Source organism: Macaca nemestrina, chromosome 7 (assembly GCF_043159975.1).
Source record: "Macaca nemestrina isolate mMacNem1 chromosome 7, mMacNem.hap1, whole genome shotgun sequence".
NCBI classification, from domain to species: Eukaryota; Metazoa; Chordata; class Mammalia; order Primates; family Cercopithecidae; genus Macaca; species Macaca nemestrina.
In genome coordinates this window covers 129891479-129918548 of record NC_092131.1, presented here as the reverse complement: position 1 = coordinate 129918548, position 27070 = coordinate 129891479, and the positions used below count along the sequence as shown (strand labels likewise).

The 27070-nt window shown below is 35.6% G+C and overlaps 1 protein-coding gene across 11 annotated transcripts in view; it reads right to left on the bottom strand.

Moving 5' to 3' along the window:
* LOC105487515 (myosin IXA) overlaps positions 1-27070 on the bottom strand; it is a 299768-nt gene that overhangs the window by 54356 nt on the left and 218342 nt on the right. For 7 of the 11 annotated variants that reach the window (XM_071101117.1, XM_071101116.1, XM_071101115.1 and 4 more), the window contains 8 exons: positions 24341-24440; positions 23629-23844; positions 18610-18722; positions 14265-14407; positions 11012-11235; positions 10401-10517; positions 8756-8947; positions 6166-6213 (listed from right to left, as the gene is read on the bottom strand). In XM_071101117.1, coding sequence (XP_070957218.1) covers positions 6166-6213; positions 8756-8947; positions 10401-10517; positions 11012-11235; positions 14265-14407; positions 18610-18722; positions 23629-23844; positions 24341-24440 — 1153 coding nt within the window. The remainder of the gene's footprint in view (positions 1-6165; positions 6214-8755; positions 8948-10400; positions 10518-11011; positions 11236-14264; positions 14408-18609; positions 18723-23628; positions 23845-24340; positions 24441-27070) is intronic. The other 4 variants (XM_071101119.1, XM_071101121.1, XM_071101124.1 and 1 more) reach the window with 2 other exon arrangements.

The following is a 27070-nucleotide window of genomic DNA, read 5'->3' as shown; positions in this document are numbered from 1 at the left end:
GTAGCCACTGATAAGAGGCAAAATTAGATTCATATCTTACACTGTACCCCAGGACAATTCCATAAAGACTGGAATTTAAAAGTAAAAAATGTGACCACTAAAAGAAAACACTGAGAATTCCTTTATAACCCTGTAGTGACGAAAGTCTTAACTATGACTCAAAATTCAGAAGCTATGAAAAAAAAAGATTCATAAGTTTAATTTCTTAAAAATCTTCCACATGGCAAAAAAATATAATAAGCCAAGTGAAAAGACTGACAAACCAGGAAAACATACTTTGAACTTATATTACGGAGGGTAATCTCTCTAATGCACAGAGCTGCTACAAATTGAGATGGAAAAGACCAAAACCAAAAGAAAAATCGGTAATGAACAAAAACATACAGACTGCAGTTAAAAAAAAAAAAAAAGTAAATGGTACTTAAGCATAAGAAAAGATACTCAATCTCACTGATAGTATGAGAAAAGCAAATAAAAACTGTGTAGAGATACAAACTACAAAATGAGACTACCTCTATTACAGAGAAATGAAGCAATATTTATGAAAATAAATGCATTCACCCTATGACCCAGTAATTTCAATTCTAGGAGTCCATCACAAACACATACACACATGGTTATTCATTGTGTCACTCTTTGTAATGGCAGAAGACTAGAAGCAGCCTAATAGTACAGTAAGGAATGGTAGCCAGTTGTGAAATAGATTTCTGTGTATAGCTATTGTATTAGTTTTCTATTGCTGCTGCCACAAATTACCATAAATTCAGTGGCTTAAAATAACACCTATCATTTGTTATCTCACAGTTCAGTAAGCTAGAAGTCTGACACTTCTCAGAGTCAGAGACTTTTAGTCTCACCAAGCTAAAATCAGATATCGACAAGGGTGTGTGCCCTTCTGGATGCTCTGAGGAACAATCTGCTTCCAATCTCATTCAGGTTGTTGGTAGAATTCAGTTCCATGTGGTTGTTGGACTGAGGTCCTATTTCCTTGCTATTAGCTGGTAGTTTTTCTCAGCGTCTAGAGGCCACTCACATTCCCTTGCTCAACACCCTCCTTTCTCCATCTTCATAGACAGCAAAAGAGGATTGAGTCCTTCTCATGCTCATATTTCTCTGACTTCTTCTACCTATGTCTCCCACATCGTCTTCTACCTCATCTCTCTGACTGACTCTTCTGCCTTCTTCTTCAGCTTTTAAGGGCCTATGTGGTTACATTGGGCTCATCTGCATAATCCAAAATAAACTGTTATGTTAAAGTGAGTTAATTAGCAATCTCAATTCTATTTGCGAAGTCCCTTCGCAGCAGTACCCAGATTATGTGTGAATGAATAACCAGGTGACAAGAACCTTGGAGGGAACATCTTTAGAATTCTGTCTACCATAGATAGAGAAGGGTCTTCTGAATACATTGTTCAATGATAAAAGCAAGGCACAAAAGAATACTATGCTGTTATTATATAACATGCTATGTTTTATGTGAGAAAGTTTATACTGGAGAAAGAAATGCTAGAAAGTTAAATAACAAACAAAAATTTACCACTAGAAGACAAAGATTGTGGGTTGGAGTTAGACTTCTCAGTATATATAATTTTAAAAAAGTTTGAATGGTAAAAATATATCTATTAGAAAAAACACTGTAAAAATATATCAGTGCAGGCTAAGGAATTCTTCTTTTATTCAATAGTTTTACTCTCATTTAGTTTGATGCTCTATCACAAATTTGTCCAGTGGGACTTCCTTTGAGCTAAATAAATAAAAAGGGAATGCTTGTCTTTAGAGCAAAAATTCAACTAATAAATGTAAAATGAATGATGGAATTTTAAAAAATCACTATTGAGCAACCATCACAGCAATTGATTCGGTCAAGAATCATCAAGGAATAACAACACTAGTAAGAGTTTGAGGAATAAAAGGATATTTATTTACATGGTCTGAAGTATATCCCCAGAAGGTAATAATTATAAGGGAAAATAGTAACTTTGCTGAGTTTTGTGAAATATCCTTGCAGATATCAACCACAATAGGACAAAGAGACATCATGTATCTCCTGATATCACACAATGAAAAATCATGGCATTTCTTCTGTGGTGTTTCATGCCAAACATGTGTAACCTGAATCTAATCATGAGGAAATATAAGACAAACTCAAATGGAAAACCATGTTATAAAATAACTGACCTATGTTCTTCAACAATGCCAATGTCATGGAAACTAAAAAGGCTAAGGAACTGTTCTTGATTAAAAGAGATTAAAAAGGCATAACAAGTGTAACAAATTTCTTGTTATAAAGGAATGATACTGGGGCAAATGGTGGAATCTAAATAAATCTGGGTTAAGGGATACAGTTTATTTGTACTTCTCTTGCAACTTTTCTGTAACGCTGCAATTATATTTTGTCAAACAAAAAGAAGGGGAGAGGAGGGAAGGGAAGGAAGGTAAAACCAAAATGAAACAAAAAGAACTGATCCAGGACAGTGAGACGATTATGGCTGCTAGAACAAGTTGGTAGAGAGTAGTGAAAAATAAGGCTGGACAGCAGTGTAGCGGGGACCATGAAAGCCTTTCAAGTCATTCAACATTCACTCATTCAACTAAACATTTATAAATGCTTACTATGTGTCAGGAACTGGCATGAACCAGTTGTTGTGGAAAAGAATGCTAACTGCCTACTAACATCCATTCTTTCTTTCTTCCTTAAATACAGATTTCCCAAGCCCTATCTGGGCACGTGATAATCTATCTAAACTTTACTTCTCAGCTTCTTTTGCATCTATAAATGGCTGCATAAGTAGCTCTGAATAATGAAATGTGAACATAGGTGATGAGTGACACTTTCAAGTGATGCCTAACATTATGGGCTCTCTTGTCCTTTTTACTGTCCTGCAAGCTAAGATGGTTATCAAGAAATTGAGACCTGGAGCAGTGATTTTGAAAGTATGTATTACTTTCACAGTAAAAGTGGTAAAAAAAAAAAAAAAAAAAAAAAAAGGTGGTAAAAGTTCCAAAGCACAGTGGAAGCACAAAGAAAGGAGCAATTAAATGGTTCCATAGGAAAAAAGGTTTCATAGAGGAGGGAATGCTTGAGATGAACACAAAGAACTGAGCAAACACATTTAAAAAAAATGATATATTTAGGGAATAGTAATTATTTCTATTTAAGCTGGAATATGCAAAATATTTAAGCTGGAAAATATGCAAAAATAGCTTTTAAGACTTTTTAGAGTCATGTGTATATAGGGGCATACATGTACATATATATTTGATAAAATAAAAGTAATTCAAGAGATTTGGTACTGATATAAGAATAAACACATTAATGAATAAAAAGAGAGACTAAAAAATTAAATCCAAATACATTAAGATGTGAGTATACAGTTGTCTCTCAGAAGCTGTGGGGAATTAGTTCCAGCAACCCCCTACAGATACCAAACTGCAGATGCTGAAGTCCCTTATATAAAATGGCACAGTATTTGCATATTATTTAGACATATCTGCACATCCTTCCATATACTTTATATCTAGATTACTTACAATGCCTAATACAATGCCTATACATCATTTCATTTCTGTGGATTCACTCAATGGACAGCAAATTCAAGTTTGCTTTTTGGAACTTTGTGGAATTTCTTTTTCTAAGTATTTTGGATTCATTGTTGGTTGAACCCATGGATGTGCTGGACCAACTGTACTATAAAAATGGTATTTCAAACCAGTGAAAAAGAAATATATCATTAAACAGTGGGCAGACAACTGATATACTATTATACTATTAAAGAAAAAAAGCATGATCCCTTGGTGCCTTGGTCCATAACTCAATCTTGAGACTAAAATAAATTCAAGAATGATTAAATATTTTTGTAGGAAAAAAATAAAATAATAAACATACTAGGCCAGGTGTGGTGGCTCATGCCTGTAATCCCAGCACTATGGGAGGCTGGGGCACGAGAATCACGTGAGCCCAGGAATTTGAGACCAGACTGGGCAACATGGTGAGACCCTATCTCTACAAAAAATGAAAAAACATTTAGCTAGGCATGATAGATGTGTGTGTGGTCCCAGCCACCCAGGAGGCTAAGATGGGAGGACTGCTTGAGCCCAAGAGGTTGAGGTTGCAGTGAGATGTCATCACGCTGCTGCACTTCAGGTTGGGCAACAGAGCGAGACCTAGTCTTAAAAAAAGAAAGAAAGAAAGAAAATGTACTGGAAAAAAGGTATAAATTGACAGGTATGGTGGCTCACACCACCTAGTACTTTGGGAGGTTGAGGTAGGTGGACTGCTTGAGCCCAGGAGTTTGAGAACAGCCTGGGCACCATGGTGAAACCCCACCTCTACAAAAAAATACAATAAAGTTAGCTAGGCATGGTGGTGCACTACTCGGGACACTGATGTGGGAGGGTCACTTGAGCCTGGCTAGGTTGTGAGGCTGCAGTGAGCCGTCATCGTACCACTGCACTCCGGCTTAGGTAACAAGAGTGAGATCCTGTCTCAAAAAGAAGAAAGAAACAAGAAAGGTACGGAAAAAAGTAAAAAAAAAAAAAAAAAAAAAAATTATGTAAATAATTTATCTAAGGACAAAAAACCCCAGTAGCATAAAAAATTTAAAGAAATTAAAATGAGTAATAAATCAATCTACTATAAACAAAGTAACAACATAATTCCACTCAGAATATCCTGAAAACAGAGGAGGAATATATGTGTAATATGTATGTGTATAAAATATATATAATCATTTATATATAAATGATTTTATAGGGACACTGTATTTCTGGAATACCACCAAAAAACTGGTAACAGTATCTCTGGGAAGAAGGGCTAGGGAAGAGGTCTACTTTATAATGTATATAATTTTAAATTATGTTTATGTGACTTTCTCAATTGAAAAAACTTTAGTTCAAAATTTTAAAAAATTATGCTGATAAAACAGAACTAGACCAAGAATGTCATTAATCCTGATTGACACCATCGCCTGTATCAAACCATACTGGCACAAGAAGATTGGCAGTCATTTTTTTTCTTAAGAAATTAAGTAAATAATCAACTAACTTAAAAAAAACCAAGGGGGGAAGGAAAAAAATACCTCAACTCACGGTTTGTCCATCCTAGTTTCATAATATGGCCTTATTCTATGTTATCTCAAATATTCCCAGATAATAACATCTTCTCTCACAGACACTCCTCTAATTATAAATCACACAAACATTATTTTCCTCTACTAAACTCTAACATTAAAGTTGTTTTCATTAAAATTTTCATTAAAAATTATTCTGTAGGCAGAAGAGAGGACTTGAAATGTTCCCAACACACAGAAATGATGCTCAAGGTGATATGTTCCCCCAAATACCCTGACTTGATCATTATACATTTTATTCATGTAACAAATACTCACATGTACCCCTAAAATATGTAAAATATGTCAATTTAAAAATTACTTCATTCTGAATGGATATAATATAAACCCCTGACCAAAAGGAACACAAAGCAAAATAAGTATTTTTCCTATCTCTGTATCCAACCTGTCTAGTTCCTCTTCATAGAAATAATCACTGCTATCAGTATACTCCCAGATATTTTATATGTGTGTATATGTCTGTGTGTGACTGCAGATACTAAAATTTTTAAAAACATATGCAAATAGTAGCTTTCTATACAGTGTTTAGCTCTTGTACTTTTTTTTCTCTTTCTTTTTTTGAGACAGAGTCTCACTCTGTCACCCAGGCTGGAGTGCAGTGGCACAATCTCGGCTCACTGCAACCTCTGCCTCCCGGGTTCAAGTGATTCTCCTGTCTCAGCCTCCCGAGTAGCTGGGATTACAGGCACCCACTACCACACCTGGCTAATTTTTTTTTTGTATTTTTAGTAGAGATGGGGTTTCACCATGTTGGCCAGGCTGGTCTCGAACTCCTGACCTCAGGTGATTCACCTGCCTCAGCCTCCCAAAGTGCTGGGATTACAAGCTTGAGCTACCGCGCCTGGCCAGCTATCACTGATAACAAGTCCAGTCACATCTAATCATTCTAAATTTTTGTAAAGGTATAAATATGATTATTGCCTAGGTACCTGATAAACTTATTTCATAAATATATCCACATAAATATTGTATGATATACCTCAGACAACTGATCTGAAAATTACTTTTTTAATTTAAAAAACAGATTATAACTTACCAAATCCGTTTCTTTTTTCCTTCTTTTCTTTCTTTCTGTTTTTGGCACCTGACAGGGGGGACAGGAGAAATACAGAAATTGTGATAACAAAGACTAACATACTTTCTTACTTCATTGCAAATGTTGAGGTACTTGCTCAACAGGTAACACAATAGTTATTTCTTTATTCTTCAAGAGGTACTGTGCAGTGCTAATAAGCAAATGTGAGAAAAAATTTAAAATCTGATAAAACATAATTGCCAATAACAGCAACAGAACGGAAGGACACTTTAGAGATTATTCTTTTTTAAACCTCAGTTCTGCCCAGAAGCCACCACCATATAAATTTAAATGATTATTTTATAAATAAATTATTATTTAATCATTAATTAATTGATCATTAATTGATTTTTTTTTTTTTTTGAGACGGAGTCTTGCTCTGTCACCCAGGTTGGAGTGCAATGGTGCAGTCTAGGCTCTCTGCTTCCCAGATTCAGGTAATTCTCCTGCCTCAGCCTCCCGAGTAGCTGGGATTACAGGCACACACTACCACACCTGGCTATTTTTATATTTTTTGTAGAGATGGGGTTTCACCATGTTGGCCCGGCTGGTCTCAAACCCCTGACCTCGTGATCCACCTGCTTGGCCTCCCAAAGTGCTGGGATTACAAGCTTGAGCCACCACGCCCAGCTGATTTTTTTCTTTTCGTTTTTTTTTTTTTGAGACGGAGTCTCGCTCTGTTGCCCAGGCTGGAGGGCAGTGGTGCAATCTTGGCTCACCACAACCTCTGCCTCCCGAGTTCAAGCAATTCTCTTGCCTCAGTCTCCCGAGTAGCTGGGACTACAGGTGCGCACCACCACACCTGGCTAATTTTTGTATTTTTAGTAGGGACAGGGTTTCACTATGTTGGCCGGTCTGATCTTGAACTCCTGACCTTGTGATCCCCCCGCCTCAGCCTCCCAAAATGCTGGGATTACAGGCGTGAGCCACTGTGCTCAGCCGATTGTTTTAAAGATTTTACTTCCCATATTTTAGCTCTAGAAAACTACCATGGAGCTAAATATATATACAAAAAGGTAACATTTGGGACATGGAAAAACTCTTTTACATATGACATTTCCTGATAACCATAGTACAGAACAATGTTTTTTTTTTTTCTTTTTTTTTTTCTGAGACAGAATCTCGCCTTGTCACCCAGGCTGAAGTCCAGTGACACGATCGTGGCTCACTGCAACCTCCACCTCCCGGGTTCAAGCGACTCTTCTGCCTCAGCCTCCTGAGTAGCCGGAACCACAGGTGTCTGCCACCACGCTTGGCTAATTTTTGTAGTTTTCAGTGGAGACGGGGTTTTACCATGTTGGCCAGGCTGATCTTGAACTCCCGACCTCGTGATCCACCCGTCTAGGCCTCCCAAAGTGCTGGGATTACAGGCATGAGCCACTGCGCCCAGCCAGTACAGAACAATCTAAACCCAACCTTTTAACTTAAAAACAAAGGCAGTACAAGCCTAGTAAGACTCTTCTTCAGTATAAAATAAATACCTCAACCTAGATCTGGAACTGAAGAACTTTCCAGAACTTTTTTATATCTGACTTCAAAAATGGGATTGAAGAGGTTTTGGAAATCTAAATACATATAAGGTAGAATAACTAAAAATAAAATGGAATATAATACAAAATATTGATGGTATTCTTGATGAGAATAGGTATCTAATTATTTCATCTGGGGTACTGAAAAGAAACACATTGATAACTTTGTCTAAGCCTGATGTCTCTTCTGTAATATGGATTTTATAAAAATTATTTAATAAGGCTGAAGCAAGAATTAAATAAAATATACAACACCGAGTACAATTCTCAGGCTATAATAGGCACTCAAAATAAAAAGGTTATTATTATTATATAGACTTCCCAAAACACATATTTTCCTAAAACTTAATTCAAGAATAAATATAATTTGTAGGTTTTTATAAAGAGGCCACTGGGTAATACAATGAATTACATCTTTAACTATAATTTTTCAAAAGTAAATTCAGATACTGATCTTTTTTTTTTTTTTTTTTTTTTTTTTTTGGAGACAGAGTCTCGCTTTGCCACCCAGGGTGGAGTGCAGTGGCGTGACCTTGGCTAACTACAACCTCTGCCTCCTGGGTTCAAGTGATTCTCCTGCTTCAGCCTCCTGAGTAGCTGAAATTACAGGCGCCTGCCATCATGCCCAGCTAATTTTTGTGTATTTACTAGAGACGGGTTTTTGCCATGTTGGCCAGGCTGGTCTCGAGCTCCTAACTTCAAGTTATCTGCCCACCAAGGCCTCCCAAAGTGCTAGGATTACAGGCACGAGCCAGCGCCCCACCCCGATCCCTATTAAAGCTAAGAGTATAATCTTGAGGGCAGAACACTATATTTTAACTCAGTGAACAATGTATTGATTGCAGATGGTTTAGAAAATATGGTCTGATAAATTGTAAGACAGAATTAAGTTGGGAGGATCTAAAGTGGCGCTAAGCTGACATGTTCCCTGTAATGTTTTTCTCAAATACAAGATGTCTCAAATGCTCTTAAAAAGAATTCATAATTAAATCCTTTTAGTGATCAAAATATATCACATTTACCTTTGTAGCTGTGTAATCTGAAGTCTTGAATTCATTCATATATTCATCTAAAAACACTTTAAAAGTGTTGACCCAAACTCTCACTGGAGATTCACCCAGTGAATCCCGCTGCTCCAGCCTCATTGTCTTTTCCAGAATCTGTTCAAATAGTGCATAGAGGTCTTTATACCGTATGCTTTTCCCATCATCCATCTATAAGCAATAAGAAAAGAAACGTATGGTTTTATAAAGAAACTCTTTAAATATAGAGGAACGGTTACACTTGTAATGGGGTAGTATTTAGAATAAAGATGAGGATCCTGATACAATTTCTAACGAGCATGCCCATGAGATCCTGTGGCATTTGTAAACTCCCATTCTAGTATGGGATGAATGCAGAATAAAACATGCTAAATTTTAGTAAAAAACCGAACTGTAATAATTTGAGGAAGTCTCGAGAATTTCTCTTCTAAATGTGACTTTTTAATTTTATGTAGCTATAAAGGTTATTTGCATCCCTCTTAATTACTTACCTCCCCAGAAATGAACCTTGTTTAGATGGTTCTACTCTAAAATTGAAAGAATGAATACTTGAATTGTTGCCTAAGGATATATTAAGTAACCAATTTATTTTTCCAAAGAAGAGTGACATGCCCAGAGTAACATCATATTATTTGCAAGAAACTGAAATAGAATTTCTTTTATTTAAATAAGATCCGGAATTTTTTTTTTTTTTTTTTTTTGAGACAGAGTCTTGCTCTGTCACCCAGGTTGGAGTCCAGTGGCATGATCTTGGCTCACTGTAACCTCCACCTCAAGCCACTGAAAAGATTCAATCCATTCTCCTGCCTCAGCCTCCCCAGTAGCTGGGATTACAGGTGTACACCACCATACCCAGCTAATTTTTGTATTTTCAGTAGAGACGGAGTTTCACCATATTGCCCAGGCTGGTCTCGAACTCCTGACCTCATGATCCACCCGCCTCAGCCACCCAAAGTGCTGGGATTACAGGCTTGAGCCACTGTGCCCAGCCAAGTAGAGTATAAATTTAGAAGTTTTCCTGATTTTTCTCTTCACAGTGAATTAATATATTGAACAATGAAAAGCCAATAAAATATGAATTATTTTACAGAATATGATAATTCATAAACACGAATGCTTCTCTAGACCAAAGCATTAATTGCACACACCAAAAATAAATGTTCTAAAACGTGACCAATATCATGTGAAAGTATAAGGTAAATCTCAAAGTGATATAAACTGATAAGTAGAAATCAGTGACCATAAACTAACTGCCCTAATTCCATTAAAAGAAAACATATAATGCATTCCTCACACAGGAAAACTAGACATTATAGCCTAGCAATACAGCTAAAAGGATTATGAAAAGTCACAGGGAAAACAGAATCATACCCAGGACATCTGAAGTCAGTACCTTAAAAGACGAAAAAAAACAGCTGTAAGGTGGGAAAAAGCTACTCAAGGAAATTCAAGTAAGCTTTTAATCTGAAACCATTCAGTACGTTTTTCCTTGTCTATCCCTAAAACAAAAACAAGGAACTGGAGAAATCTCTTGTGAATCATGGCTTTTGTATTATCTTCTACAGCACTGTCAAATTTTTCATATGCTGAACTACTAAATATCTCCTAACATAGTCCAACTCACCGCCAATGCAGATGAATAAAAGCTGAAGATATTCTGCCGAAATTCCTTCAGGGCTTTTTTAAATACAACATCCACTAGTGTATCCTTCTTGCTGTCTTCATTATCTAGGTCATTCATCTGGGAACCACAAAACCAGTTTTGGTATACAATCAACTAATTGAAAAGAAGTAAATACAACAGTAGCCATGTATTGTCTCTTCCACAATGACTGTCCTCAAAGTGCAAGTCACAGGCTATTATAGGACTCAGGTAAAAGTATGACTAGATAGTCAAACTATAATTACTACTCCATGATTTCTAAGGTCCCTTCTAACATTGTATGATTCTATAGTTCTGTTACAAGAAAACTCTCACGTGCAACAAGTTGCACCTTCCCATGAAATGGGACAATTTTAGTAAAATTAAAGTCACTACTAAAGCCTACAACCTTAAATCCTGTCTACCCTGTCTGACTAATGCATATCCTATTATTTGCACCTTTCTGGTAAAGAACAGACCATCTAAAGCATGGAAGCCTATGCAATTTTGATATCTAGAGGACATATCCTGATATACACAAGTATTCCATAGACAGAGCTGCTAAGGGGCCTAACTTGGCAAATAAAGTGTACCTTTTTCAGAAGAAATTCATCCATGCTTTTTAAATCACTGACACTTGCTATGATCTGGACAGAGTCATTTTGCCAATGCATAGAATCCAAAGCCACGTTGCTAATCTTCACACTTCGCTTGCGCTTAGCCTTTGGAGAAGGTTCTTTGTTCTCTTTGAACTCCTTCCGGCAACTGCCAGGCAGTTCTGGGCTCAAAGGAGGTGTTGGGTGATATTGAGCTAATTCTACAATTCAAGATGGAAGACCCGAAAGGACACATTTAGTAAATATATTGATAATCTTCACATCCTTCTTTTTAAGGCTCCTTTAGTAAGTCACTGAAGGAAACATGCAAATATATGAAAAGCAAAGTAACATTAATGTTTGAAGTCAGGCAGCTACGCAATAAATCCAGATGACACATTTGTACAGAAAATGTATTTAAAAATTACCATTTTTCGAAGGGAAATGATATCCTATCTCCCAAGAAGCTGAGGTCTGATATTAAAAACCTGGATAGAAATGCTTTGCAGGACACCAAGTTAGATCCCAAAGACCTCAGTCCCAAAGAAAAGAAGAGAATATACAACCATACTAGCATATTAAATACTCACTGTTAACAAAGTCATAGCTTTGCTACACGTTTGAAACAACATGTGTAGCTATATACAAGTCCAACAAACTAGTGGAGTTTGATAATTATTATTATTTCTTTACTACAGTCTAAAGTCCTGAATACTTCTGTGATAACATTTGGTGATCGCTGGCAACCTGTTAGGGAGTCAAGTAACTCAACTGGCTTACTTCTGCTTGGGTGTCTTCAGCATTTAGGATTTTCTTAAACATCCCCCACATAACTGTCAATTTATTATCTCTACAATTTTTCTCTGCAAATGTTTACAACGGAGAAATTAGATTCCATGTAGCCCATTACAATTTAGAACTAGACCAGATTTGCCAAAGTCCTATCTGGAGCTTGATGAGAATGTTGGCCTCCTCTCATTTCACATGCTTGTCTTCCCAACGTGTATGCTCTTTACCTTCTGTCCAATGGTATATCCTGATTCCATCTAAACTAACTTTGACAATAAAGGAAAAAAGTAGCCTCCTACATGCTAAATACCACCTCAGGCAGGAATTGAGACAAACCCAATCTCAACTATGACATGAGAGTAAAGAATATAAAGATATAGGATACAACTATATTCAAACATATATCAACTGATTTTAATTCTGTTATACAGCTTAGATATATTAAGTATCTAATTATTTTATTTAGCAAAGTCAGTATCTTTATTAATAAAATAAACATTTATTAAAGAAATTATCCATAATCCCATATTAGCATTAAAAACAAGGGCTACCTTAATACATTTTTTCCAAATACAAATAAAAAGGTATAATCCTAACTTTTATACATGTGTCATTATGAAGCAAACACACAACAAAGTTTGCTTATAATATGAATTTTCAATTAGAGTTTATACTTCTTTCTCAAGAATGAGCAGCAAAGAATATATAATTGTGGGAAATAAAAACCTTCGAATGATGACTGTCAACCAGATGAAATTGATCACCTTAGTCACTCAATAGCAGGGAATTCCGTTTCCCAAACCTGTAGTATTCATTTAACTTGTTATTGGTTTTATCCACATCCATTTGTCAACTGGTAGAAGCAAAGCCGTAAGATACAAAAACAGGGGTCTAACTACCTTTCCACCATTTTTTCCTCTGGCATAGAGAGCTCAAGCCCATCCATCCCTCTGGGAAGCTTGATGATTTTTCCTCCTTGTTTCTCTATTTTATCCCAGATATGGGAAGATTTTGGTTTCTTATTTTAACTGGGTCTGTTCTATCCCGCCTTAGACTTTCTTCCGAGGACCTCTTTCTATTTTAGTCAATGCTAGTATTTCACCCACATTACCATATACCCACCTTGAATGTATATCCCTGTTGAAGATAGTTGGTATCTTTACATAGTAGCTAACAACTCTCAGGCATACCTGAGAAAAGGGCTTGAGAAGAAGAGGTAATCTTCTAACATTAGGATAACATGGAGAATAAGTAATTTTCCCATTTAGAAAGGTCAGTTTTCTGAAAGATGAACTAACTGTTGAGTACTTCTCAAATGTGTTATGCTGCATGCCCAGAAAGTTAAAATAAGAGCTATGGGACTGGGCATGGTGGATGATGGCTGTAATCCCAGCACTCTGAGAGGCTGAGGTGGGAGGACAGATTGAGCCCAGAAGTTAGAGATTACAGTGAGCTATGATCACACCACTCCAGCCTAAGCAACACAGTGAGACCTTGTCTCTAAAATTGAAAAATAAGAGCTATTATAAAGTGCCAGGCATCTGCTAGATACTGAAATATAGCAAGTACTTAATATACAACACAGTGGTTAAGACTGTGGACTCTGGAGCAGGACTGCCTGGATTCAACTCTTAGCTCTTCCAGTTACCATATGTACATACATAAATAACTTTTCTTTTTTATTTATTTATTTGAGACAGGGTCTCACTCTGTCTCCCAGGCTGAAGTGCAGTGGTGTGGTCACAGCTCACTGTAGCCTCAACTTCCCAGACTCAAGTGATCCTCCTACCTCAGCCTCCCAAGTAGCTGGGATTACAGGCACACGCCTCCATGCCTGGCTAAATTTTATATTTTTTGTAGAGATGGGGTTTCACTATGTGCTCAGGCTGGTGTTGAATTCCTGGACTCATGTGATCTGCCCACCTCAGTCTCCCAAAGTGTTGGGATTACAGGTGTGAACCATTGTGCCTGGCCTAATAGAAAAACTTCCTGTGCCTGAGTTTTCTCATCCATAAATTGGGAATAATAAGTATACCAACTCTCAAAAAACTGTTGTGAGGAGCAACTGACTTAATAACCATAACATGCTTACTACAGTGCGTTGCATGCAGTAAGCACTCAAATATTAGCTGCTATTAGTTATAACCAGTAATACATAGGTTAAATGAATGAATAATGGCTACATTTTTACAGTTTAGAAAACTAAGACTAACCTATGATACACAGTCATTTTTGAGGTGGTTGCTGCTTCATTGTTTTGTGACACATTTTTTGGGAACTTCTATTGTAGGAAAAATGTAACTTTATTTTTTAGTTAAGGAAGGATTTAACAATGCTGGTCCTATCTCATTAGAACATCCAGCCAACAGAATTGACATTATAAATACTACAGGAATAGCAAACTTTCGGAAAGAGTGAACAGAAATTAAGAACATAAGCTCCACTCTTTCGTCACTTTTACCATCTGGAAACTGATGAGCTGGAATCACATCTGCGCCTGTGAAGACTGGCAAAACCTCTGACTGGGTAGTAGGCTTCACTCTAGTCGTCTTCTTCTCCCCTTGTTTCCCTTTGGCCCAGAATCTCATCTTAGCTCTCTGAGGTCTGTTTAAAGAAATAAAGGTAAAAATGGAAATTAGAATATCTCAGTGGTAGTATTTGTATATATCACTTTAAGCTTTACAAACCTTCTATGTATATTAGCTCATTTAAGCTTCACATTTAAATTAAGTATATTTATCTTTATTTTTGCATTTAAACTTCACCTGGAAGATGAAAAATTATTTAACTTCTCTGGGTTTTGTTATTTCTATATTCAGATGAGGAAACATCTTGAATATAGAAATAACAAAACCCAGAGAAGTTAAATAATTTTTCTAAAATAAAACAGCCACAAAGCAGTGGAGCTAGAATTCTAACTCAAGTTTTCTAATTCCCAAACTGGTTTCTTTTCATTCTTGTCCCCCATCCAGCTTGGATTCAGTATATACACAATTTAACAACAAAGAAAATACTTTTTAAAGAAATCACTAATAATCCTACCACTCTAAAAAACATTAGTTTACCTTTTTTTGTCATTTCCTTCCAGTCTTCATCCATAAGTATGGCAAGTTTTACATCACTGTTATGATGCACACAGAATTTTAAATCTTTCCACTCACCAGTACATAATAAAAGCTTTAATGTCACTATTTTATATTCATGAGTTATTAGTATTATTAATAACAGTCACTTATTTGAACTTGTATCATGCTCCAGGCACAGTGCTTACAAAATTTAATTATAATATCAATTTTTCTTTTTTCTTTTTCCTTAAAGACCAGGTGATAGTAACAACTTTGCTTTTAACAAACTAGTATAAATATGATACAGATGAAAAACTGGAGACTTAAATATTAGGTAACTTTCCGAAAGTTTCACAGTGAGTGAAAAATTCAGAACCACATCTATTATATTGTATTGCCTCTTCTTAGTGCTTATATATGCTTTCATAATATACATCAAAGAAGTACCTTGCAATAACAATGGCATGTAGTTACTGACCTCATAGTTGTAGGTTTATTTGTATATTAATTTATCTGTTTATTTGTCTGTTCATTCAATTAAAAATTTTTGAGTATGTACTAGGTGACAAGCACTATGCCTTACATATGATATTTCTAATTTTCACAACTACTGTGATAAACAGGTATTATTATCCTTACTTTACACATGAGCAAACTAAGGCTTAGAGGTCCGATGGAGATGGAAGTTAAAATCAAGTCTATCTGGTTTTGAAGCCCATGCTCTTTCTTTCTTCCTTCTTTTCCTTTTTTAATTTTTTTAAAAAAAGCTTATTACTAAACTCATACATTTATACATTAAAAAGAGAAATTGTTCTACATGACTTACTAAAAACAACAGTATCTCTCCGCCATGCTCACCCCATTTTCTGCTCCCTAGAGGCAACACTTTTGAATTGCTTTAACTAATTCGTCTGATATTTAACGTGCTTCTGTAACTATCATACTCATGGCCATAGATAAGGATTAGGCATGTTCCACCATTCCAGTCCTAACCCCACCACAAACATGTGCTCCCGAAATAATTATACTGTAATTTTAGTTAGATCAATATTCAGTATTTACTTTTAATAATATTCAGTATTTATTTTTATTATGTAAATAATATTCACAGTTGAGGGATGTAATTCCCTAAACGATCTACTTTATTCTAGAGGATTTTTAAAATTTGCTCATGAAAACTGATTTTTCATTTGCTCATTTTCTATATACAATTCACCTCCACGTGTTTCCCCATTTCTATCAACTCTCAATACATTCAAATATATTAGGTACTTTCTCAGTTTCATCTTATTGAAAAAAATCTCTCCCAGAGCCTTCTAACTTGCTCCAATTTGGAGTGGTTTCCCTCATTGCTTGCTGTGCAGTTGTTATTTGAAAAGCTACTTTCATCATAACAGAGATTCCTTTTGTCTCTTTTGTTTCATAACATGTCTTTTGGTATGGGTCTGTTTTCATTCATTACGTTGGGCACTCAGTGGCATCTTCGAATGTGGAAAATCATGTCCTTCAGTTCCGTAAAATTTGGCTGAATTATTTTATTAATAATTTATCCTCCATTTTCTTGGTTCTATCTTTCCAAAGTTCCTACCATTGGGTCACTGGATCTCCTGAATGGAGCTTCTAATATTCCCATCTCTTCCATTTCTTCATTTTTTGCTCAACGTTCTGAGACATGTCCTCAACTTTCCTTCTGATTCTTGAGTTGCTCCTTTACGTTATCATATTTTTAATTTTCAAAAGCCCTTTTTATTATGGATGTTTCTCTTTCACGCACCATTTGGTTTCATGAATACAATTGTATTTGTTATGCAGAAGGTCTGTTGATAGTTATAGTTGTCTATCTTGAAGTGTTCTATTCCCTGCATAGTTGATTTCTTCCAAGTTGTATTTTATCTGTTAGTTTTGGTTTCAATATAAGGTATTTCCTCAAATGTATGGTGATCAGTGGTATGTGATTAATATTTAAAGTAGGGTTAAAAAAAAAAAAAAAAAAGGCTGCTTGGAAGCTCTAATGTGCCTTGGTGGGGCTGCTAAAATATGGTCTTCCTTATAGGGTTATCTGGTTGGTTGACTTTGCAGGGAGAGCTCCTGATAGTAAACTCTTTGAACCATTTGCTCAGAGGGTATGGGAAATGAATAAGGCTGGGAAATCTTAACATTCTGTATGTAAACAGTCATTAAATCCCTATGTTCCAAATATGTGCCCCAGCCCTCAATTTTACCTAGTAAACTCCAGATCCAGAGATACTCTGTTTTATACTTTCCAGATAATACATTTCTTGTTCTGCTATAGTTAGGGAAGGTCAACCAGTTAGATGTATCTTTCTCAGCTTTACTCAGTTGGATTAGGATTTGGCTTTCTCGTATGTATTAACATATTTAAAATTTAAAGTCCATTTATTTTTTGGATTCCATAGTTTTATTGCAGTTGTCTTCACTTCTGAGTTTTTTTGAAGGGGAGAACAGTCCTTTGTAGATTTTGTCATTTTAGTAATTGTAGGGGAGGATGTGGAAATTAAATATACATAATCTATTATTTCCAGATGTATGTTCTTCTACTGTGTTATATCTTATTTCTCAATATTTGATTTCTAGTATTATTTGCTCTGGATTTGGGTTACCTTAAATTATACCTCTACAGTCAGTGAAAAAGTGGTCTTTAATATGGTTATGAACCAGAAAAATTTCAACATAATCTTGTAAGTTTTCAGTGAGGCCCAAATGCTTATACAACATAATGAGGGACAAAGATATTTATTTGAAAAATAAAAATTCCATAAGCTCTCTTAAAGAGAAAAGAATTATCTCCTAAAAGTTCTTTTTGGTTCCATTTCTAAAATACTTACCTCAGAACAGAATCCAAGTCCAAAGCTTGCATCTATTTAGTCTCATCTAAGTAACACTAAATCTTATTTAGTCTCAGCCTCTTTTACAACAAAATACCATAAGTCATATAACGATTTGGAGACTTTCCCCAAATCATACTGCTAAGTATAGAGGGAGATAAAGCTCATTATATTGAAAGGAACCAGTATGTGCCACCCCAAAGTATTCCTCTCTGAGATAAATATTTTTAAGCTAAAGGCAATTAAGAAGTAGGTGCAGAAAAGCTCTCTACCCTACTGTTCCCCTAAAAGCAGGATATAAATTTGTAAAGGTGTTCTTTCTTCCCTCTCTACCAACAAGGACAGAAGTTAATCACTGGAGACAGTGTAGACCTTTATCAGCTAGAAATGACATCAGAGGAATCTACTAACTTTACTCCATTAGTTTCCCCATAAATTTACCTTCCCACAGTTTTGTCACCTTTGGAAGCCTGAAACTGCTTATCTTTGTCTTGTCACTTCTCTAAAATTTATTGTTCATTGTTGAAGACAATATATAAGTCAGATTCCTAAACCACTGTTTTGAGTTACTTTTCCTCTGTATGATGTGCATGTACTATATGCACTAACTTGCGTATTTTTCTCTTGTTAATCTGTCTTTTGTTACAGGATTCTGTCCCAACCATGAACTTTTGAGGGTTGAGGGAAATTTTTCTTCTCTTCTCTTCAATACGTATCTGAACTACTATGTGCCTATAAACAGTAGGTACTTACCATTTCTTGAAAAACTGGTAAATAAGCTTAATTTCAAAAGTGACCTATCAATTCCAGTTTTTTAAAAAAGCTCAGTACTTAACTATAGTCAATTATCAAATAAAATTATATTACCCCTATTAACTCTATGTATACTTTATACCTTATATCTGAATCTGAAGCCTTCTGTCTCACTGCCAACTTGGTAATCTCTCCTTGAGACATAGTCTTATGAAGCTTTGCTTGTTCATCAACTGATGAAAATCGCTGTGATGTCTGTAATAATTACATATGTGAAAGATTTAATGCCAAGTAAATATATGATAGCACTGTAATTAAAATTCAGGTTATAGAATTACTTGAGCTATTTAAAAACATACAAAAACATTCATATTATTCAGAGATTCATTGAAATAATAGAGCCTACTGAAAACTCTATATAAAGTAATCTGAAATAAAGAGGACTTGGTCAATGAAATAAACAGGATCTACCAGAGTTCATATTTTCTGACAATTTAAAAAGGAATCTCAAGTGGAGAGGCAAGAAAGTAAAAACCATTTAAAGATATAGAGAAAAGATGCAGGATCTAATAAATCTAGAGTGCTAACTATTGTTTTCCAAATCTCCTTTTATTTATCCCAAAAGGTGGCTATTACTTTTATGGCTTAATTTGCTATTATAAATTCTTCATGTATCTAATCAATAATTTAAAAGAGATGGAATATACAATGATTTTTAAAGAGCCAAAAGACGAAAGAATAAAGGCTCATTACCATCATTAATGGTCTAAATTATAAACAACTTATAAGGCTATCAAACTGTGACCTGATTTTTAATTGGCAGTTCTTGTTCCATTTGTTTAAAATGTGTCCCTCTAAAGACAATCCTGTCCTGAGGAGAGAATTTCTTGTTATCCAAGTCATTTCCTAATATTTCATTTTTCTGTAGTTATAATATTCTTTCTTTAGTCTTTTGGACTGTGTGACTATGGCCTTATTAACAGAAAGAGGAAATACCCTAAGTTGGCAAAGATGAAGTAATAGGGATCTGGTCTACCCTCTTACATGAAACCAACAAAAAACCCAGACAAAATAATATGAAACCGCAATGTTTAAAACAATGGACAGATATCCCTGACAGATGGGGAAAAAAGGAAGTATGTCCTACACTTGTCCCATCTTACTGCCTTGAGAGTTTCTAGGCCGTGATTCAGAGAGGGAAACCAGGTGAAACCTGACAGACTCTGAGTGGAACACATGAAGCTGAAAGTCCAAAGTGAACATGATGACTAGAGACCAAAAGACAGAGTACTGGAGAGGAGTGAGAAGCACAAAGACAGAACTCTAGAGATCTACAGAAGGTCCACATTGAATATTCAGCTTGAGTACTAATCAACACTTTGTATGAGAAAACAACCCAAGACCAGGAAAAAGATCACTTCAAAGGATTAAAGGTAATTGAGCCCATCACTCACAAAAGGTCAGTAATAGTGTCTATGCCCAAGAGCCAGAGGACATAACTTTATGATTCCCAGGGCACTGGGCAAAGTGTACAGAGGATCTCACCTCAATAGTCAAGAATAATTAGCCTTAGACTGAGTACTGTTTGGGTCTAACAAATCTTTTTTTTTTTTTTAAGAGACAGGGTCTTGCTCTGTTGCCCAGACTGGAGTGCAGTGATACGATCACAGCTCACTGCATCCTTGCACTCCTGGGCTCCAGTTATCCTCCTGCCTCGGCCTTCTGAGTAGCTGGGACTACAGGCACATGCCTCTGTGCTCAGCTCTTATTTTCCAGACCTCTATGCAAATAAATTGAAAAGTTAGATGAAATTGATAATTTTATAAGAAAAAAGTGTTCACCAAAATTGACCCTGTTAGATAAAAGGTTTAAAAAAGACAAATTTCCCTAGAAGAAAAAAAGAAAAACTTATCAAGGAACTACACCACAAAAAAGTATCACTCCCAGGTGGTTTCATAGAAAATTCTGCCAAATCTTCAAAGAACAGATAGTTCAATGCTATAAACTAGTCCTTTTTTTAGAGGAATAAAATACACATATGAATACTAAGTGTATAGTCAACAGTGTGGCTGCTGTCTTAAGGCTGACAATCCAAAACTCTTACGTAATAAACTTTGTTCAATAACAACCAGTTTTCTACATGCAAGACCGACCTCAAAATCACCTAGCCCAGGTCCTAAAACTTTATGAATATCCTCTCCTGACTTCTCCCTTGTGATATATTACTAAGATACAGTCAAAGTGGGTTTTTTCTTACTGTAATAAGCTAATAAACAGCTTTTTTTGATCAACAGGTTTTTCTGGCAGTCCATGGAATAGACATCAGAGAGAAAGAAAATTCAACACAGATAAGGATTAGAGAGTATCTCAGAGAACAGCAGAAACAGGAATATAAGAAGTGACAGCAGTTTGGGGGGAATAATGAGAAATTTAATTTTACTATGCTGGAAGTAATAAAGATTGAAATTCTGGAGAGCTATTCATGAGTCATATCCATAGAGATGATTGCTTTAAATTTAGGGGATGATAAAAGAAAACTGTATAGAGAAAAGTATAATGTTTCTAATACTAATCCTATAAATAAGGAATAGAAATGATTCTACTAACCCGCTTACCATCCAGAAAACGGAGAAACTAAAAAAATATATAAAAGTTACCTTAAAAAAAAAAATGTTTAGCAGAACATGCCATTCTTCTTGAATAAATGCCAACATGGTGTGTATAAAAATGGAGTGAGAGCAGCATACAGAAACTAAACAGTTATTCAAATGGCAGAGTTTGAAGTAAGAGGTTAAAAAACACCAAAGTCACTAAGGAGGGAAACTACTACACTTGTTTCCCCTCCCAGAGCAGGTAACAACTGATTAATAATTTAAAAACTCAACAGGTAATGCTTATGAAATCTCCTTCAATTCATTTGTGAAAGTCTTTATCCCATTAGATTGAGTTACTTCACAATTAGAAAGGTCATACAGCAATTTCTTCCAAGATTTAATGACACACTTCAGAGTAATAAAATCAGTTTGTTCAGAAAAAAAAATCCAGTTTTTAAAACTCCATGTACCTAGAAAATCAAATCCATTTAAAATCCAGAAAATATCTGGATTGTGAGATAGCAGTAGATTTTATTTAGACATAATACATCTTCATCTTCACAATATCAGATAATGTTAGAACATGGAATATTCTCAAGATAAATAAAAAGAGAAACACATTTAAAAATTGTTCCTACCCACCCCATCCCCAACCCCAGTAAGTATCTATCCGCATATTCTACAAAGCAAAGCTGCTTCATGCAGTGTCCACAAGAAACAAGCACCATCACCTGTTCCTAAAATAGCTCGTGATGAAAGAGAAGGAAAGGAGAAAGCTGGAGACATGACTAACACACTGTGCAGGGAAGTGCTCTACAACTACTGGCATGCAGTGACCGTCAAGCAGGTGAACAGAGGCTAGAACACTGAAAGGAGCTGAATGCTCCAAGCAGAAAGCCCAACTTCCTGGTTCATCTCAGTAAAAGTTCCCAGTGTAAAAAAAGTCTATCACCAAAAGGACTAAGGGTTGTTACAAAGGAAACTCTCAGGAACAAAACAGCAGTCATAAATGCCAAAGTTTTTCTGCAAACAATAAATCTATGTATACTAGACAAAGCAGGACTTCTCATTAAAATTAGTTTATTCCATTACATAATTTCGTATTTAACTGTTAATCAGATAACACAGTATATTTCCTTATTTATAACTCAAATACAGGGCACCTCTAAAATGCTGTTATTTTATTCTACACTGAAGATTTTGGCTCTTATTACATATATTAACAGATACACAGAATGTTTCCAGTTTCTGTAATCCTACAGTTCGGCTCAGGTTAATGACTCATTTATCTAATCAGGGGACTTGTCCTGCATTCTTCTCTTTTTGTTGTTTTTGCCTTCATAAAACATCAGTTTTGTCACTTAAAAACTGGGTATACCTCCAACAAAAGAAAAAGGCAACGAGATTATTCTGGACAATAGGAGAAATTTCAATTAACTAAATCTTGGACAATTCAAACAGCTTAAAACAGTTCAAAGATAGAATATTTAATGAGTCAAATAAAGATCATTCTAAAATTTTTCTCCAATAATTGACAGACACTAAAGAATATTAGACAGCACAGTTACAGATATGCATGGAAATATTTCATATTTCACTATAAATATTTCAATATTTATTTCACTCCACTTCATCAGTGATGTTTTGGTTCATATTAGACATATGGTCCTTACATTATATATTTCTAGGACAATTCCAAAATGAAACTCTTTGCCTTAATATACCCATCAATACACTAATACTTGTCAAACCACATATACACCTGATTTGGGCTGAAAAGGTGATATAGTTATATTCTTAAAATATATAGCTTAAAATAGTGCAGCTTTATTCAAACGCAACACCAATGTTATATTGTGTGATTAATGCAAATTCACATTATATATAGCCTTCTATTTGGCTGGGTTGGTCCAGGAAGACACTTTTTGCTCACTGTATGTTTAAAAATTCATGTTTATTTCTTATCAGTGAAAAGTGAGGTGGAGGAAGCAAGTTTACAGGCAAAAAATGTACAAGTGCATTGTAGCTAAAAGCTACTGGATTATTTCAGACCAAGGATCAGTAAACTAAACCAAGGATCAGTAAACGATGGACAACAGGTCAAATACAATCTACTGTCTGTTTTTGCAGTTTTATTACAAGACAGTCATGCCCATTTGTTTACTTAGTGTCTACGGCTGCTTTCACACTATAGTGGCTAAGTTAAGTTGTTAAGTTAGGTAGTTGCAATAGAGCCTACATGCCCCACAAAATCTAAAATATTTATTATCTGACCTTTTACAGAAAAAATGTAAGGACCACTGCTCTAGACCTTTTAAGATACAACATGGAAAATTTCTACATTAGTGCTAAGTCAAATAATCTTAATTTTGCCTAATTTATACCTTTTTAAAGTGCCATTTATTTGAGTTCTATTAAATTAAGGTTTAGCTTAGTTGCTGTGTTCACTGAGGTTTCCCATGTACAAACCGTTACATGGGAAGAAGCTGTGAAGGTTAGCTTTAGATTAGCAAAGACTATTTCCATCAGATTTGCTTGCTATTTTTCTTATATTGCTGTAAAATTACCATTTCGGAGTCACTGTGAGAGGCCTGATCCAGGCTGGGTGTAGGCCCTAGCTCACAGTGAGAAGCTTGGTCAAGGGAGAGAAGGGGCTCAATAATGTCATCGTAATCGTCTTCCTCTGTATCCCCCTCCCCATCGGCAAAAGTACCTCTAGTCAAGAAATCGGAGCGCGTCCGCGCCATTCGAGCTTTCTTTTTATGGGCCGGTCTGGCAACCTGCTTGACCAAATGATAAAACAAATAACACAACAATGTTTGGGTTTTTTTTTCTTTGTGAGATGATGCCAATGAAAGACATCAGAGGGCTCATGAATTTCTTGAAATATCCCTCCACCCCACCATGCCCTTTCCACTAGGAGAAGTGACAGGGATGACCAAAAGGAATTTGATACATTACTCTGGACGAAGGACGAGAATGAAAGCTAAATCTACACTGTTCTACATAGCCAAAGAAGTCATCTTTCACTGCCATAATAAGTCAACAACGTCACTTGCACAAATTGCCTTCTTTTTCTTAGCAACTGGGTTCTCAGGCACCATTCCCTGCCTGGAGTACACCTCCATAATTATAACAATCTCAGCTCATGGCTTCTTTCTCTAAAAACACTTGGGAGTAAATGGGTAGATGAGGTGCTCTACCTACAAGAATAACAATTTCCAAAATAATGTACATCTCTTTTGCATAGAAGATAGATAAACAAGACCCAATACTTACCTCTCTTTGGCCTGGCCCAGCTAACTTCACAGGTTTCCATGCTGGTTCATCTTCTTTACGGAGTTGAGGATTTTTACTGTTTAAGGCTTCTTTGCTGACACTTTAAATAAAACAATGAAATTATGTTTCAGTTCTTAGCAGATATCCCATGGCAGCCAGGTTAAAGACTTCCAGCAAATTCCATAAATATTTTCAACTCTTAGTCAATTCCCAAGACACTAAGTCATATTTTTTCTGCTTAGCTAATTAGTAATAATAATCCTGAACCTACACATATGACTGAATTACTAGAGGCCTTGTCCTGATGATCAGTGGGTATATTCCACTATGAGTATGACATGTTTAAGAATACTAGTTGCAAAATAAAACTCAAGAAATAAAATAGATCTGATGATGAGGAAAGGAAAATACCAAATCCCTGAATCTTTAGAATACTAGTCTTACAAGGGGCCTTTCCATCTAATCATTATAAAATATCTGAAAAATAGCCATCCAGTGATGAGGATCTCATTATATTTTATACTGAGATAGTTCCTATTGGTTAGAAAACTCCTTCTGAAATCTCTCTTTGTAGCTTTCGTCCATTGTTTGAGTTTTAAAACTTGACGTTGAGGCCGGGCGCAGTGGCTCATGCCTGTAATCCCAGCAATTTGGGAGGCCGAGGCAGGTGGACCACACGAGGTCAGGAGTTTGAGACCACCTTGGTCAACATGGCAAAACTCTGTCTCTACTAAAAATACAAAAATTAGCTGGGTGTGGTGGCAGGTGCCTGTAATCCAGGTACTTGGGAGGCTGAGGCAGGAGAATCACTTGAACCCAGGAGGCAGAGGTTGCAGTGAGCCAAGATCGTGCCACTGCATACTCTAGCCTGGGTGACAAGAGTGAAACTCTGCCTGAAAAAAACCCAAAAAACAAACAAAAGGCTTCATGTTGAATAGAATAAAATCAACACTGGCAGGATAAGAAGTTGTTATCAAACTTAAAGTATGCTCCAGACCTGAATAACTGTATGATGGGACTATTTTATCATTAAATTCTGGGCAGAAATAGATGTCAGAATCTGATGAAAAAGTGTATATAACCTGCACCTTCATGGCCCCAATTACCTATATTAACTCAGTACCATAAGTCTCAACAACATATTGATAATCTCTCCTGAGTAGAACTGTAAGCTCCTTGAGAATCATATCTTACTTCCAAGCACAGTGCTGGCTAAAATTAGACACTAACTTATGATACTAGTTGGTAGATTAATTGTTCTTCCATTCAAAATCTTTCATTTAATTTTTATAAAAGAAAGTCTAGGAGACGTAAGAAATTATCTTGCCCTTTGCCTCTATGCAATAAGCCTGAAACAAATACAAATAGATGCAATCTTTGCTAGCTAAAGTCTTCATAGCGATCTCCTTTTTTGTATGTAATATATGTAAGCCTAGCAATCCTAGCTTGTCCTAAAGGATTCTCTTCTGGCTATCAAAATCTCTCTTGCCACAGTTGAGCCTATTGGACCTTCATTTATCCTCCAAAGAGAAACAACGATTAATAGAATCTTGATAGTACTTGACCACTGCAATTAACCTTTTAACTCACAGCAATTTTTAGACTTCACCATGATTTTTTTTGTCCTCTCTCATTAAACAGTTAAAAACTACTGTGTACTCATCATGATCCACTACAGTACAAAAGGGACACTAACCTAGTATTACTTTCTAAACATAAAACCCAATGCTGATCCTTAATGATAAAATGCAAGTTCTAGTCCCAGCCATTTCTCTAAATATATGATCTTGAATAAGTCATTTCACCTCTATGGACCCCAGTGGCCTTATCTATAACATGTGGGAACTAGACTACATAATTCAGAAGCACCAACATTTATGATTCTACAAAATGTTCATGTTTCTAGTATTACTTATATAATAGAACGAGATTTAAAGTATGAATTTTATCTGTAGAGTTTAATATAATCTAATATACAATAATTTTAAAGATAAGTAGACCATTAATAAAGCAATAAAGGAAATCAGCTCAAATAGACCTACAACTGTATATCTTGGAAAAATAAGATAAATAATTCACAAGGATGATTAATATTTTTTGGAATCTACAATTGTTTTCTACAAAACAAATTCATGGATCCCAACAGCTACTTTGTAAGTGTATACATCTATAATACAAACACACACATAAATGTCATAATTAACAGACATTAAAGAAGAATATTAAAGAGCTCACTCACAGATATGCATGGAATAGCATGTATCACTAAACTTAGAATGACAGGGAATATGTTTTTAACACTCTCTTATGGGTGCATATGCTACACAGAGCCTTTGAACTTCTGGGAAATCTGTAGGTTAATGGGTGGGAATAATACTTAAAGCTGTCACTAAGCTCAACTGCACTTTATAATACTATAGAAACTCTTGGTGGAAAAATAAATTATTGATCATCTCTTGCCCACATTTACAAAGGATTTCTCTAAAATCCATATGAAATTTTAAAGGGTGGAACATTTAAATGTTCGGGTTATACATAAAAGGAGAGAAAAGGTTATTTTCATTGTTAATGTAAAATTTATTTTCTTAGCCCAAAGATACAGTCCTCCTTTCATTTCAATGATGACATTCTCCCACAAGAACCAAAAGAATCTACCAAATACAAAGACAATACAAGTATCTTCAATTTTGTTAAATTTGTTTTTATGTACCACTTAAAAATGCTTTTCTC